This window comes from Gavia stellata, chromosome 4 (assembly GCF_030936135.1).
Source record: "Gavia stellata isolate bGavSte3 chromosome 4, bGavSte3.hap2, whole genome shotgun sequence".
Classification (NCBI taxonomy): Eukaryota; Metazoa; Chordata; class Aves; order Gaviiformes; family Gaviidae; genus Gavia; species Gavia stellata.
Window position 1 is genome coordinate 71,497,813 of NC_082597.1, and position 16,689 is coordinate 71,514,501.

Here is a 16,689-nt window from a genome sequence, read left to right on the forward strand (position 1 = left end):
AGGGTTAATGTTATTTTAGTATAAAGTGTTCTGAAATGTATCAGATTACAAATCAAATAAGGAAGACAACAAAAGCTAGTGCAGAACAGCTGCTTATTGAACCTGCCCTCCCCCTTCTTGACGCTTTGTGTAAGGCAGACACATTAGGCTTAGAAAGATTTCTCTGAAAAGTTTTGGGGATTTTTTTGCAAACCCAAATCTCAAATCCTAGAAACTTCTGCATTCTGTGTAAAATTTGTTTAACACAATTTAGAAAGTGGAGAAATGCAATTTGTTTCTTTATGGGAAGATGATTTTTTAAGTTTTCTACTACCCAAAACTAAGAAGCAAATCTTAATTTTTTAATGCAAATTTTGAGAAAGAGTAGTAGCTCTGACAGTAACAGTCCTGACTCCAGAAAAACAAGATTTACACAGAAGCAACCATAGTGACAAAAGATGAGAACTAAGACAATAATTCACAGTGATTGCAATTGTTATTACCATCCTGATCTGTAACCTGTAACTCACCTAAGCTATCACTACCTAGAAATCCTTCCTAAAAATGTATCTAAAAGACAAAACCAAGCTCAGTGATCATTATTGGAACTATTTTTAGAAGTTGATTAGTAATAATAAAATTCTTCTGTATCTTAGAGCAGATGTATTTAAAGAGGGGTTTAATTTTTAAATCTCTGTTTGCATTAACTTTTCTCTAATACATATTTCTCTTTAAGGTACCTGCAAAGAAATAACATTATAAAATAAAAATAACATTTATTTTCTCCCATGGTGGAACAATAATACTGTTCAGGGTTACAATATAATAAATACTATTCACTAAGCTAGAACCCAAGACTCTTGTGTATGCTGATATTTATGGCTTGGAAGCTTGTCTTGAACAAAAATCAGGTTTGATTCACAACCATTTTGCACATTTTAGTGTCAAGAGAGAAAAGTGGTAACTCCTGTACATGAAATCCAAAAGTTCAAGCTTTGTTCAAAACAAAGGTGCTATGTGAAAGCAGTGATACAAGAGCAAGGGGACATTTCCTACCTGCTGTAGTATGGTGTCTTCCTAATTAGTCCAATATATCATCACTTACAGTATATCCAAATGTATAACTTGACTTATTCTCACTTCTTCACTTACTCTCACCCCTCCCAAATGTAGAAAAGATACAATAAAATAGCTGATGTTCTCTGCTCTGCCCCCCCCAATAATTTTATCTTTGCATGTTGTGCAATTCTCACTTTCATCCACTATATGCCAACATTAGCCATTATAATTTTTGCAAAACAAAAGAGGAAAAGCTTAAATTCCAGTACTGCAGAGTGCCACTTCACTCAAGACCTGCAGGAGAATTTCCCGAGGAACATCATTCCAGAGCTGAACATGCTCTTCTCTTTTATAAAAAGTAGTGATTTTCTGCTAGTGAAATGTTCCCTTGTCTTGTGTTTTATTATAAAATAGATAAACAGGGTTCCCAAAGAAATCCCAAAGGAAAATATTTTGCAGTTAATAATTAAGGCCATTGTGCTCTTTGAAAAATAGGTGCTAAATACTCTCCAGTTTTTGGTAGCTGCAGTTCTGATGTGAGGCTGGAAGATGGACTGAATTGTGAATTCACTATACTGGCACTCCATGACATTTTAGCACATGCTTAAAATAAGCCTACAACTAACCTCACCAATTGCCATGGGGCTATCAAGATGATTAATTGTTAACATACATTTAAAGTCTGTCTTAACCGGTTTTAGAGAAGACAGGACCATATTGCAAGTGCCTGTATAATGCAGGGTGCAGAATTCCACCATGATTTCTACATAAATATATGCATAAATATCATACCAAGCAGATGTGCAGAGAGGATATGAGCATGGAGAGCCTGCAAGGTATCTTAGCTGTATATTGTTTCATTTTGATACATGGCTTGCTAAAGATCAAATTTGGCTGAACTACTTATCCTGTTGTTTGAGCAATTTATATTCTCACTAGTATTTGGTCAAGATCTGATACTAGTTTTCTGATTTTTTGACCCAGGATACATTTCAGAAGCATATGAAGCAGAACCGGCAGTTTCTGTAAATCCAAATTTTAGTTATTTCTAGCCCATTACAGACTTTTTTTTTTTTGCCTGATCAGGTACAGCTAGCTCTTCCATCCATCCTTTTTTAGGCAGATGATAATTTGATAGATTCATACATACATCTAAAAAAGCAGCACGTTCTAGACACGACTTAAATAGCCTTTTCTCTTTTAAAATATGAATCTACTGATATCCATAGCCATTTTAAAAAATACCAATCACATGCAACGAGACTCAAGTGCCAAAGGCTAATTGATTCAGAATATGCAAGAAGCAGCCTCAGGAAGGTGTGAAACAACAGTACCAGAATTACATTACGGGGAAGCAGGTGTAAAACATGTAAAGCTTTTTGACCATGTAGACTCACTGCTTCAGATATTTGCATCTGAAAATTTTCAAAAATTCAAGACTATTTTGACCAGAAAAAAAAATAGTAGCTTGTGACTATTACTTAGATTTATTTAAAAGGTCATCCAGTATCATACTAAAGAATCCATTGGGAAGTTAGCCATCAAAAAAACCAATTAATTTAGTAAGGTATACCCAAAATATGGATTTTTAAGGACAGTGATAGTTAAGACCAATTTCATTTAGGAAACATTTTGAGTATTGCATATTGTGTATTTTGGTTTCCAAATCCACCATGAATATATTTAACTTCAGCGAGAAATTAAAAGAGAAAGCAACTCCTAAAGCCAGGAGGGCTGAAAGCATGTAACAATGTTGTCCATTTCAATGGCCAAGTCTCAATTATCTATTATGAAATTTTACATGAAATTTCTATTTCCAGGTGAGCAGTGTTTGAAGTTTTCACTTTGCTTAAAAGTATACTTTTAGGAAAGAGCTACGCTTGTTACATGTTATTTAAACATCAAGAAGGAATGCTATATATTATCTGGAAAATTTGAAGAATATAGCAAATACAACATAACAAAATTCAATACGAAACTTCTTTTTTTAATTACGTAGTAGAGACTTGTTTTTCAATTGTGGGTAAAATATCCACAAAAAATAATTAAAGTTTCAAACAAATTAAATAATTTTTCTTTTTTTTTTTTTTAAAGGAACAGATATGTAGCAGAAGTCAGAACTTCTTAAGGCATCGCTGTGCTAGGCAATAAGAGCTAAATATTCTTCTACTACATTATACACAGATGCATTGTTTCACATATGCTTCTGGCCAAAAATGCGGAAAGTTTCCAATTAAACCTTGGATGTCAAATCACATGTCATAATATAGTTGATAATATTTACTCCTGAAGTAAATAATTTTAATATGGGTATTATCTTAAACGTATTTCATAAAAATACTAGTCACAAAGTCACTTCTGAGGAAAAAATTCAGCAAGGAAGAAATCAAGGAAGTTGCATTTCTTTTAAAAAAGGTTATAGAAAATGCTATGCAGACCTTTCACCAAGAACATTATCCTATCCTCTTGTACTGCAGACTTACCTAGGCTGCCCCAAAATCACCACTTTTATTAAGATTTATTGAGCTCCTATGTATTGACAAAAATCTTTGTAGTAAAATAATTTTCCATCAAAATACACCATACTGTAGAAAGGTAATGAAGAGCTGTAGGACAGGCTTTAAGAGGCACTGTACTTTCATCTGAAAAGTCTCCTGAAATTCTTTGAACGTTTCTAGGGGATTAATGAGCTATTTTGACAACACATGAGAAGTGTCTGGTTTTCAAGAAGCCTTATAAAGGGGAACATTCGCATTCTTGGAAATTAAACTGTGTATTTTAAGCCTCTAAAAATAACACAATTATTAAAAATTTGGCAGCTCTGAAGAAAAATACCAGCAGATACAGGGAAACACATGGAACTACTGAAGAGCGTCAAACTTGAGTACACACATTTTACAGCATTTCAACATGGCTTAAACACCAATTTTAACAGCTTAATTGAATGTTTCTTATTAAAAGCTATCACAGATGAACTAAAATAAGAACAGGCTAAACTAGCCAGAGTGTAACTAAATCAAAAGCATTATTCATTGCAAGTTGGGTGGATTAACTGTGTGTATGTGCATTACTCTCCTTGTAGTACATCCTTATCCCTTCAAGAACCGTCGAGGTGTTTTGAGGGTTTCAAAACCTTTGGCAATTAGAGGGAGAGAGAGTATTACTGCCTTTTTTTTTTTTTAAGACATGCTAAATGATACAATTAATGTAAATCTAGGAGAACATTCATCTCACATACAAAGCAAAATTAGTACAAGCAGACCGTTAAACCTACCATTTTTATATACATATTTAAAATATTTTTAGCGCCCATTCCTGCAAACTAGTACTCCCTTGAATACCTCAATGCATTGCAACAAGGATATTAGTGTATAAATAAGGGTTCAGTTCTACACAGCTTTAGTGAAGAAAGTAAAGCTGTCTTAAGCCTCACTTCTGTAAATACCTCAATATTCCTGAAAACTCACGAGTGCTTAAATCTTTAAAGACCTACCCTTATTTAATAAAGCTGGGCAAGAAGCATACTGAGGTGTCATTTTGAAAACACCTGTGAAAATATCCATACAGAGTATTTATACATGCATTTAAGAGAGCTGATATCTTAGGTGTTTGCAGTACTTAATGTGCATTTTCCACGACAAAAGAGAGAAATAGGATCTGCTAATCAGTACCAGGCCACAAGACATTTTAAGTTTCTCTAAGTACTACTCCTACGTAATAATTTTTTAAAATAATTGCTGTTAGAGCGCAAGCAGTTTTACAGGAAAAGGCTGCTTCCAAAACTCTACTTTTTCAGTCTGCACCCTTTCACAAGCTAAATATTTTACAGAGGCAGCATCTTTACGACGCTTACGGTTGAACACTTTACTTTCTGTAGTCACGTCTCATTATTTACAAGATCTCATCCAACACATATATTTTAAAAACTTGGCTTGTCTCAGGCCTTCGAACCAGCAAGTGGGGAAGGAAAAAACCTAACAATATCTGCCCCTTTCTTCAGGAACAGTGATCTACTCATCTTCACAGCGATTCACTGGTACTTTTAAAGTCTGCAGTACCTTTATGAGCGAAATCAATACCAAGGTTGGGCGGCATGGGGGGGTTTAGACTTCTGTGCCACTATCCCCCTATCCCTGATAAGGTTCTAGATGTGTTTAAGGGCAAAAATTCCACCCCAGTATATTAGCTTTGTTAATCCTTTTCCTATGATCTGTTTGCCTGGCTATGGAAATTATGCAAAAAGTAATAAAAGTTCTAATTCAATTTCCATGTTAAGAGATTTTTTTTTTCCCAAATCCATAAATCAGAAACCATATTCTTTGTGTTTACTAAGAGATATGCACTCCAACATTTAGTGGCATGGAGCTGGAGTTAAAACCAGAAACGGTGAAGATAATTTAGCTGCATGAATGCCTGCTCTTCAGTAAAATGCTGCCAAAATTAAATAGGAATGAAACAGCACTTTGTAGTCATTGGTCGCTCAGCAGGGTTTGCGTAGTTAAAAACCTAAGTGAAAAGGGTGATTGACCTACATTGCTACTAGCTTAGCACAGCTGTACTTTCATATTTTCGCCGCATCCGAGGAAGCTCATTATTTAATACAACTGAGTTACATGTAATTGTCGGTCTTTCATTTTACACTTTTAGGGGCCAGATATTAATCTCAAATGTGCGGAGGCATTACTGTGCATCTGGAAATATCTGTGGCTGCCCATTTGCACGCAAGGCTAAGAGACGGGATTGCACATAGTTGCACCTGAAATTAGGAGGCTGCCCAGGGGTAGGAGGACCTCACAAACATGCAGAAATCAAATGAGCAGATGGAACAGAAAGCAAATCCCTTGGCACCCCAAAGGCAAATGCTCTGCTGTTTCTCTTATTGTTTTGAGCAGAAGCAGCCCAGAATGCACAACCAAAGCGCATTTCACACAACTCATACCTGCAGTTTAAATAAGTAATAACATTCCAGTTAACAACCAGTTTGACATGTTAACAGCCCTTGGGCTGTTAACATAACGACTGGTCATTAATGGCAGTAATGACAGATTTCAAAGGGAATATTGTGCTTGTAAATGGACACGCTGCCAGTCAGAAGAGAGGACAGAGCAAGATAGGCTGATACATTAAGATGTCACTGTACAGCTCTGGAGGGAGAAAGAAAAGGGAAAAAAAAACTTCTTGCATATTTCACTTACTGTAAATGGACTTGAAATATTGGCATAAACCTAAGTTCCTTAAATTAAGTCTTCACTTTCTAACCCAAGAGTGTATAAGCAGGAGACAGAAGCCTGCAGGGGAATTATACTCTGCATATCATTTTCACCGAGTGTGTTATTTCTAACATCGAGTCGTTTCTTTACTCAAGTCAGTTCTCATCCTCGTTAACAAAACAGAGTTCATTCCTGCTGTGGCCACCCTAATACCCTCGGTGTCATACACCACTTCTGAAACCACTGGAGTGACTTACATGAATCAGATTGCAGGGTAAAGCATCTCAGACCCAAAGCGTTTTCCAAGCTCATTACCTCAAAGATTTCTTCCATCCCCTCAACTCCCCCTGCCTAACCCAGAGAAAAAGGTTTTAATATAGTAAAATTAACTAATTTTACCAAAGAAGAGAGCTAAAGCAAAGCAAGTTTTGAAGTTCTGAAGATACAGAGTATTTATAAAAAGCTCACCGAAGCGGGTACCTCAGGGCTCAAATGCGGAACAAGAGTGTGCATCAGGGCTGAGGAAGTGTTTGGTTTTTTGTCATGCATCTCTAAATGAGAGATACTGGAAGTATCTTTGCAAATAGCCAAAGACACAATCACACAGTTTGCGAATTTAACCATGAATGTTAGAGCACCCAAACTGGCTACATTATTGCTTATAGCATCTGTCAAATGGCTGTCTTATTGAAAGACATAATGAACACAGAGAGACAAGGTAATAAGCAATTTTACTCTTTATAGTATCGTGCAAGCCACATAGCCTCTAGAGGGCACCACATAAATTAATAGGAAGCTGGAACAGTTTTGTATGTAGCAAAGACTCCCTTTATGGTTAAAAAGAAAAAAAATTAAGAGGATAGTTTGAAACTGTAGTCGACCCCTAATCGGATCATTAGTACAAAGAAATTTGTTCTTTAAATGCATATCAAGTGGGTTGCTAAATATGAAAGCTTATTTGACTACAAAGCTAGAGAACATTTAACTAGTTTCTACATTAGCATTAAAAAAAGATCACTTTTATAGGTTCACTGCATGACTAAGTAGATAAGACGCAATGAGGCAACTATCTGCAATTAACTTAAGTGCATCAGTTTGAAGTTTAGTGTAAATACCAAGTTTAAATCTATGCACTCACAAGAATCACTAACAAAAGGCTCATGACAAGATAGCTTCATTAAGACTTGATAAACCCGGAGACAAAAATCAGAAACCTCTTAAAACTGATTATAGGATTTCTCATGTTTGCTGGTTTCACTGGTGCAAAATAACATGTATGAACAAATAACTGGAACACCAGTTCTGAATGTGGTCATGACAGATAAAAAGCAGTCTCCTTTCTCTGAATCACTTAGTATGAATTTTAACAACCTGTTAGCAAAATATTTACTCCTGCTAGACCTTCAAAGACCAGAGAGCAACAGTGTGTGTCTGTGTGTGTGTATCTGTGCGGGGGAAATGATTTGCTCATATCTCTACTACTAGATCACTTTCGGTTTTGATTTTAAACGTTTGGTTTTAAAACATTGGATCTGCTGCACTAGCGCTCGGGAGATTCAGTAAGTTCAAAGTCTCCAGTAAATTTGGAACTTGGATCAAAGAGCCATAGCAGAATTTTCTCACTCCTGCAGGCACTTGTAGTAGAAAGATTCTTAAAACGGGTTTTAAAAATTAGGGTAAGTGTTACCTCCCCCCTAGAAGCTGTTCCAACCCCTCTGTATAGACACACAGTTTAAGATCACAAGTGACTTGGGTTCACGTACAACAATTCCCTTCTATTCAAACAGTTCCCTGCCAGTTTTTAAAAGTGAGGTTTTGTTACCTACTTCTTTGGCAGCTTTAACACAATGGTTTTAAGATGCGGACTCTGCTAAATTCCCAGCACTCTATCTTGTGTTCAGTTCAGAATTTTAATGGGTAGGAGAGCAATTTTACCAATAAGCAGTCCAAGCCCATGCCTGAAGAACCCTGATCTGCCTTGCAGCCCCAGCTCAACAAATGCATAATGTGTTTGTGAAGGTTTTTGTTCCACTCTAGAAAAAACAGGTTGTAATGTGGAGAGCCAGAGTACCAACAGTTGTTAATAGCGCTTTAGTCTTGATTCCTGTTCCAACCTACCCATGCTGTGCAACTTGGGAACTGATCAGTGTGTGGGAACCTCCTATTTGGTACCTGTGCTTAAACTGAACTTGTAAGTTAACACATTCAAAGAGAATTTTAATTTTTCCCCAATGTATTACTGACTTGAATGTCCCTTTAAAAGGAAAAGGCTTCACTACAGGGGCAGGGGAAATATTCCCAGAAGTTCACATTAGCCTGGAGCAGCTAGTCTCATTAGGCCCTCTCTACAGGGAATGGAGGAAAGGTGCTCCTATAGGAAATAGGTGCTCTGAATCACCCCCAAGGAGCCTTTTCTATCTATTTACTATTGAGCGCCTAGAGAGACTAAACTTCCCAATTAAACTTAGCTCCTGCAAAGTAGCCCTATTTATTCACATACAATCTGCAAATAAACTAGCCTAGTGCTGCTCGTCAGTACTTTGCTACAAGTTATAGCTCAAATACTTTGGAGAACGTAGGTCCACAAGCAAACAAGATGATAGAAAAATCAGATGATGATTCGCTGTCTCTGAGAAGTGGCAACAGGTTACCAGTATCCCACCCTGGTCACCAAGTTAAATCAGGACCAGAGCAGATTTGAGCTTACTAGCTACATGGTTATTTAGCATGGGGAAGACCATTGGTCATCTTGGTCTAGCTTCTAACAGCTAAATGGCAACATTCATAAAAGCTTCCAGTGCCACAAATGAAACCCCTTGGCAAACTAAGAGGACAAAAGTGGGTAAGTGAAGATGAGTGAAGCACACACTTAGAGAGTTCAAACCTTGCACTGGAGATGGTGAAAACTGTGTACGTGGTTTCGGGCTGCTACGCCTGGCCACCACCGTGCTGCTAGGAGGAAGAGGAGACCACCAGCTCCCCGGGAGCAAGGTGCTGTAGGAAGCGCGGGGGGGTTTCCTCTCTTCCTCCTCTGAGCGCAGGACCCTGGCATTAGAATTGGAAAACTGGCAACCACCTGCACGACCTGGTTATGTGCGCTTTTTGAGTCAGATTTTATCTCCATATTTCAGTGTTTGTTTTCTCATCCTCCACATCTACTCGGCCATGCAGCCCTCAAGTAACGCTTATGCAATAGTGACTACACAGGAAGGACCGAACAGATTTACCAAGTTTGTCAGTGAATGTAAGAAGGACATGGCCTACCTCAGATAGTCTCTGCGGCAAAGGATAAGGTTGGCTTTGGTGTACAAGGTAGAGCCCACCTCCCCCAGGCGACAGTCACAGCAGGCACATTTCAGGCAGTCTTCATGCCAATATTTGTCCAGGGCCTTTAGAAGATACCGGTCTTTAATCTTACGGTTGCAGCCAGCACAACCTTTCGGCTTGGTGTCTGGCTGGACTGAGAGCATTTGTATACCTGAAATACAGTAAGACAAGAGTGAAAACAGATATTGTCTCGAGTGCGAGTCTCGCCCTTTTCTTCCTCCACCTTGCCGCTCCCCCCACGCCCAGTTCATTAAAAAGGCAGTTGTGTAGATAGGATGAAATAACCCAAATAGTCCACAGCAAGCTGAAAACAACATTAAGATAAATTTGAGAGCAAAAACTTCCACTGCTCTAAGTTTCACAGCTTCTCTTTAACACCTCATTCACCTGGTCTCTTTGCTGAAAAGAAATAGGATTAAAAAAAATTAAAATGAAAAATTAAAACAGTTCAGTTGAAAAGTCATCCACTTCCACCCAACGTATCCAATATTTAGCAACCAAAAATTTAAATAAACAGCATATCTATGTTTGCAAACATGCTAAATCTACATATTTGTGTCTATTTGCACTATCTTTATAAAATATAAAAGCACTCCGGATTCTAAAGAAGAAAAGACTGAAGCTATTAGAGGCACAGGGCCAGAGTTTCAGGGAGGTTTGACAAAGACATTTTGGTGCTGGTGGGGGGGTGTGTGTGTTTTGTTTTTTAAGATTTCCATTCTTGTTACACACATGAATGAAGCAATCAGATTTCCAAAGACTTCAGTACCAGCATCTCTAGTTACAACCTGCAGTGTAACGACCTTCTGAAAAATCTGATTTTAAATAATCTGCACAAGGTTGGAGAGTTACTAGTTTGTCAAGGGCAAAAAAAAAAAATATATATATATATATATAAACTCTGCCCCACTTTCCAATCCCAATTTTAGCCAACAGATAGTTTGGGACAAAGAGTACAGTAGTGTCCATTAAGTATATATACTTTTTGATATAATAGCAGAGAGCATTTAAATAACAATTCAAATGCCTGAACCCCTGTTTAAGGGAGGGAGCTGGTAAAAGCGGAACACAGTTGAGCAATGGTACGCAGAGCACCACAGCCAGCTTCCAGAGATCCATACAAAAATCAATTGCCCTCAGTTTTACAGTAAATGGGGAGAGAAGGTCACTGCCCCAGAGTGCTTACAGACGGGTCTCTCTTGGTCAGTCGCATGAACTGCCATCCCATTACCAGTGGGATCAGACCAATTCTCCGAAAGTAATTTCTTAGAATAAGCAAAATCGTAGCCCTGCTTTGTTCAACATCAAACAGGCACCAGAGAGAAAGAGAGAACTGACACGCAGTTTGATTATTAGGTTATCTCACTGTTTTAAAGCCAATCAGAGATGTAACTTAAAAAAATGCTACTCAGTAGAGTATATCTGGATATTACAATGAGAATTTGTTAAGACTGAGGAACGAATGCTGTTGCAAACAAGCAAATCCTACCCCAAAAGTCAGGATATGGCACCCTGTTATTTTGCAGAGACTGGGAAAGGTCAAATAGAGTCTCGTAACAAAGAAAAGCAAATTCAAGAGCTCCTCATCCAGAATGCTCTACTACCTAGTGTTAAGAAAGACTTACAGTCCCAGCTTCTATCAGATGATCTCGCTTGGTGCTGTAACACACCACTACAGACAGGCAGGCTCAGGGAGCTAGGACATGAACAAGTTGGGCTTTGGGTTTTAGTTTGCTTTGTTTTTTTTTAAAAAAGCTCTCATAAGGAAAACACGAAAATGAGTATAATCCTTGAAGCAGTGGTACAGTGTGCCTTTATGGATATTAGCGCTACGAAGACAAGAGGCTAAATACTATGCTGGCTGAGGCGTCTCAGGGATCTGTATACACGTGTACGTGGAACACGTTGAATTATGTGGACCGCAGTGACTGTAGAGCCAGTTAAGTGACTTTCCAGTAAGCTGAACTTCCAAGTTTCACCTGCGAAACTGATCACTGAATTAGAAATAGTAATTCTTCTTGTGACATATGACCACAACAGCCCCGCTCCCCTCTTTGCAATACACTCTGTTACATGTTTTGGAGCGATATATTTATCTGTTAAATTAGCCGTCCAGTGATACGCAGCCAGTTCTCCTAAAGGGCACCCCAAAGTACCACGGCAGTACTGCTGCGTAACATCTAAAGCTCATAGCAAAATACAGACCTTACACTTTTGTTATCAAAAAGTATAAAAAATTGGCATTGCTGCCTTCCCATTACTCCCCAATCAATGCTATTCTCATAGCTGCTATGCCACTTACAGACTCGTAAGATCTGTTTCTCGTTCACAAGGGGAAAGATGAGATCCAGCAACCTGCACAGGGCTCCACGGGAAGTCTATGGCAGATCTGGGAACGAACACACATCTCTCATCTGAGCAAGAACCACAAGACAAAGGCTGAGCCTTTACAGTATTTTCAATTGCCAGCTGACTCCCCGAATCCAGGGTACATACATAAAGCAGCAAAATAACGTGGCTACGCTAAATGACTAAAAGCAGTGAAAATATCAGAGATTTTTGGTAAAGAACCTATACCAGACTGTAAAGGGAAGTCCTGCTGGATCTCTAATAACTTCACTTGGTTGAAAAGCCTTAATGTAAAGTTGCATACCACGGTAAAGTATAAATACCTGCTAAGTGCCAACAACATGCTTATCCCCAGCCCCTCTCTTCGGCCATGTAGAGGACAAATGCATAAAATTGGCCACAGTTTGTATCAACTTCTTGAAACTCAGTAAAAAAAATTCAGAAGCATGAAGGGCTGTTCTAGGACTTTAATCTTTAGCTTGAGGGAAACCAGGATAAACTAGGAGCTAACACAGTTAAAGGCTTTAAAGAAAAAAATCTTAATGTAAAAATTTTGTCGCCTGATAAGGAAGCGGGTTAGAGAGCAGAGGCTGACAGTCTCTGATCCAGGCTGATCCACGGTCCTGTGCCATCTGAAGGGAACAAGGTGCCACAGAAACACGGCTAACCAAGTGAATATCCGAGCAAATTGCAATAATCAAGCCTGATAATTCCCAAGGTGTATGCTACAAACATGAGGTTATTGTATTACAAATAAAACCGCAGCTTGCACAATCTTGCACATACCCCTGCATAGTTTTTGAGACATTTGCTACATGAGGGAAGTAGGCAGAGCACTGTCATTCATGCTGGTTAGCCCAAACCCTCCTTGTAGAGACAAGTGAAAAGGGGCAGACACCATATGGAAGCAGTGTTAGCAACCCTGCACGTCTATTTTCTTGAGGCCAAAAGAGAAGGTGCTGCTGACATCCCACTGGCAGCATCTTCAGATTAGGGATTCAATCTGCAGCAGCTTTTGGAGGGAAGGAATGCTTTTCTCCTCAGACAGATCTGATCTTTTTACACTTTACTTGAGATGAAGCTACTTCTATTTTAATGAAAGTTTTAAAAAAAATCCCCAAACTACTACTACATTATATAAAAAGTTACTCTTTTTCCGAAGCGTAGAATGGATCCAAATAAAACAAAGCATGAAACAGCACTCCAATAAGTATTTTACATATCTCCAGATTCTTTGCACATGCCCTTTTCTTCACATGCCCTGGATTAAATCACTTAATTCTGAAAACAGAAGGTTTGATTACTTTTTTTCACTGTAGTATGAGCGAGCCACCTTAGAGCAGATCACCTCACAGACCATCTCTCTTCCCTTTAACGCTCCCATAAGATCTCCAATGCAGTTACACTTTTCAGATACGTGCTCATGTATTTTTAGCTCTCTCTTAATTTGGCAATAAGAATACCTGCAGCTTACTGTCAGCCAGCTTTTCACAGGCTGCAGTGTAAGTACCCATTTATTTCTTAGGACACAGGAAGGACCCTTCCAGAGGCTGACAGCACCTGCAAAACCATCCAAGCTGCTCGCCGCTGAAATATCAGGAGTAGCACACAGCACTGCTGCCTGGCTGCCCTCCTCTCCCCCTCCCCCAGGAAGGCAGAGCTTATGGAGCCCTTCCAAAAAACCATACGGTTCCGTAAGTGCTACACCTAGGCTGTAAAATAAAATAAATAAATACAATCAAACCCCGCTTTCCCTTCAGTTCTGCAGAGCCCTACCCATGCTCTGCATCACAGAGCAGATCTGTTCTCAGAACTGAGAGATTTCAGTTCCTAGTCTGTCACTGACAAACAAACCCTTTTTATTTCACCCCCATATGCTTTCAAGGGCTTCCTCTATCCTTCCCTCCATTCCATCCCTCCTTCCATCCCCAGTCCCCAAGATACTGCACATAAACTGCAGAGCTGTGTCAGGAATAAGACTTCTTAATCACCATCCCCCACCTTTAGGATTTTTGAAGGGAAAACTTCATAACCTGATTTACAGGTTTTCAGATTTCCTTTGGTCTCCCAAAATAACTTTGATGCAACTGATTCCCATCCCTGGTTATTGTTATGATTGTGTGATGAAACACTGTCAACCAATTTGTAACTATGAATTTCAGGATAAAGAGGAAAGATTGCTGGAAAAGCTAAATTAGGCTCCTGGAGGAAGGCAGAGAAACAAAAATCCATTTCACTCCAATCATCACCCTTCTCAAAAATCAAAGGGAATAAAGATTTGACATAATGAACTGCATTTTGTTAGTGATGTAGTAGCATCTGTAAGCAGGATTGGTCCCTGATGGTGCTGAGTGCAGCACAAGACCCTCAGAACTCAGTTTCTGGTTTGTGGTACAGACAGCCTTTGAAAGGCATGTTAAGGGAGGAAGAGTTGGATATTATTATGCTCGGATCACTTAAAAAAAACTTTTAAAGACCACTCTCCCCCCATCCTTTGTAGAGGCACAAACACCGTTCTACCAAGGACAGTAGTATGTACAGCAAGAAAGGGAAAACTTGCCTCTACTTCAAAAAAAAAAAAAAAATCAGTTTGGAGCAAATTAGGTATCACTACACTGGTCTTTAAAAGACAGCAAACTGACAGACAATATGCAGTCAACAAGAGAGTTAGAGATCTAGTAGAAGATAAAAAGAATACTTTCTGATGCTTTCCCACTTTGTAGCTTCATCCTAAAAGCATTCAGAGCTCCGGTTATTCAGGACAATACACAGAGAGACTTAAAGAAAAAAAGTTAAGGTTTCAGAAGCTAAGAAACATACTTGCATGTAGCACATCAGGAGTCGTAACTAGTTTTAGATTGGCATGTAAATTGTTCTGTGGAAAATTCTTATTGCCTCCGAGACCCTGCTATTCTGAGTTATTTGACAGTTTAAGGGAAATCATAATTAAAAAAAGAGACATAAATAATAGCCTGTGCAGTGTGGTGCACAGAAATAAGTAGAACCATTTCATTTAAACTCTGGTGAGCTTTTAATTGCCTGGATTGCATTGTGAACCAGCCTAACGGTTGATTGCCTCCATTATGCTCTCTTGTTCTGTGCCATTCATCCGCACAGTCTCAGCTTCTGTAGTTAACACAACAAAGTAACCGCAACTCCATAACACTCAGGTTTTTGGGGTTTTTTTTTTAAATATAAGTAAGGATTTTAGTAGTCTGAATATAGACTCTTCTGTGTACTTCTGAGTTAATTTTGTGGTATATAACTAAACTTCACCTCCTGCCCCTTCTTCTACAGAGGAATCTGATTTTTTCTTTATTATTTTTGATTATTTTTTTTTTTTAAATAAAGGCAGTGGGTTGGAAAGCGGGGGGAAAAAAAAGTTAGGTAAAAACTAAAAATGGGAATGCAGTCCCACAGCTGGGAGCAGTGATACAGATTAAAAGAATTTGGCCAACATGGCTAGTCGACTGCCAAGAGACACCAAACAAAAGATTTCTCTTCTTTCCCCTTCTCTTTTTGAAAGCTAGATTGGGCCTAAAAGCTTGTTTCTCCCTGTTCACTGGCCCAGAGCATCCCTGCAGGCTGTAGCCCCCTAAGGGACAACACAGCAAATAGATGTACCCAGATCTCAGGGACCGGAGCTGCTCAGCTATGTTCCTAGCCCTGTCGTGTCCCCCCCACCTCTCTCCCCCCAGCCCCCCCACTCCCTCCCTCCTTTTTTAGAGCAGTGGTGCTGGGAACCAATTTGATTCCCTTTTTCTCCAATGCAGCTGCAAGGCTCAGAGATACTGACATTTTTCCACTCTTATCAGTTTAATTACAGTTACCATGGCAGCAAAGTGCTAGTGCTTGGCAAAGGCCAACAAGAGATTTGCAAGACTGAGTTCAATTTTGATGCAGCTCACATGCAAAATAAAAAAATAAATAAGAAACATACACTCTACAACAAAGAATCCCTTTTGGAGTTAGACGCTCAAGCCTTTTGTGCTAATTCCTTTTCAAGCATCACAGGGATGGGGCGGTGGGGAGAAGAGGGGAGAGGGAGGCGTGGGGGAAGCTCGTAGCGGTATTTGTTGCACCTCGCACGATTAATTGGTTTAAAGAGCGGTCCTACCAAGCTGTCCTAGGAAGCGGTATTTCGGCTCTCTCCCGAGCACACGCAAACCCAGGCGCTCGCTACGGCAAGGCATTCAGGATGGAAGAGGCAAGAGGAAGACCCTCGTTGCCTCCCCCCGCGCCCCCCCACCTCCGTCGGAAAGCGCACCGCTCCTGCTCGGTGCGCACGAAAACAGGAGACCGCCGCCTTACCAAAACTTTTCTCCTTTTTCTGCATGAGTTGATTTACGGGCGCCTGGAGAGCTCCTTCTCATTGAAGCACCAAATCCCGGCAAAAGTAGCAAGTGCTTCCCCGGCTCGGGTCAAGTGAGCAGGAGCGCGGCGCGCCGCAGCCCGGCGGGCGCGGAGGCGGGGGGCGGCGGGGGGGCGGCACACCCCGAGCCGCCGGCCGCGCACGGCGATGGCGAGCGACAAAGCCACATGCTCCCCTAACTCTGCCCGTAAGCCTGTAATCCCAGTGGTCTCTTAGCTTTGTTGTAACAAATGGGTTTGATTAAACTGTCACATGCGGCGTTAGCATACCATATCGTGCTCGGTATGGAGGGAGAAAGGGGCGGGGGGTGAGAAAAGAGGGGGGAAAAAAAAAAAAAGAAAGGATCGCAGGCAGAAGTACTATTTCAGAACGCCAGCCTGGCTGCCCTTTTCT

The 16,689-nt window shown here is 39.8% G+C and overlaps 1 protein-coding gene across 1 annotated transcript in view; it reads right to left on the reverse strand.

Annotated features, from left to right (window-relative positions):
- Positions 1–16,260, reverse strand: part of LMO3 (LIM domain only 3) — a 58,175-nt gene extending 41,915 nt beyond the window's left edge. Inside the window, exons 1-2 of the mRNA XM_059817027.1 lie at positions 16,236–16,260; positions 9,513–9,726 (exon numbers count right to left, since the gene is read on the reverse strand). Coding sequence (XP_059673010.1) covers positions 9,513–9,726; positions 16,236–16,260 — 239 coding nt within the window. The remainder of the gene's footprint in view (positions 1–9,512; positions 9,727–16,235) is intronic.
- Positions 16,261–16,689: the final 429 nt, after the last annotated feature.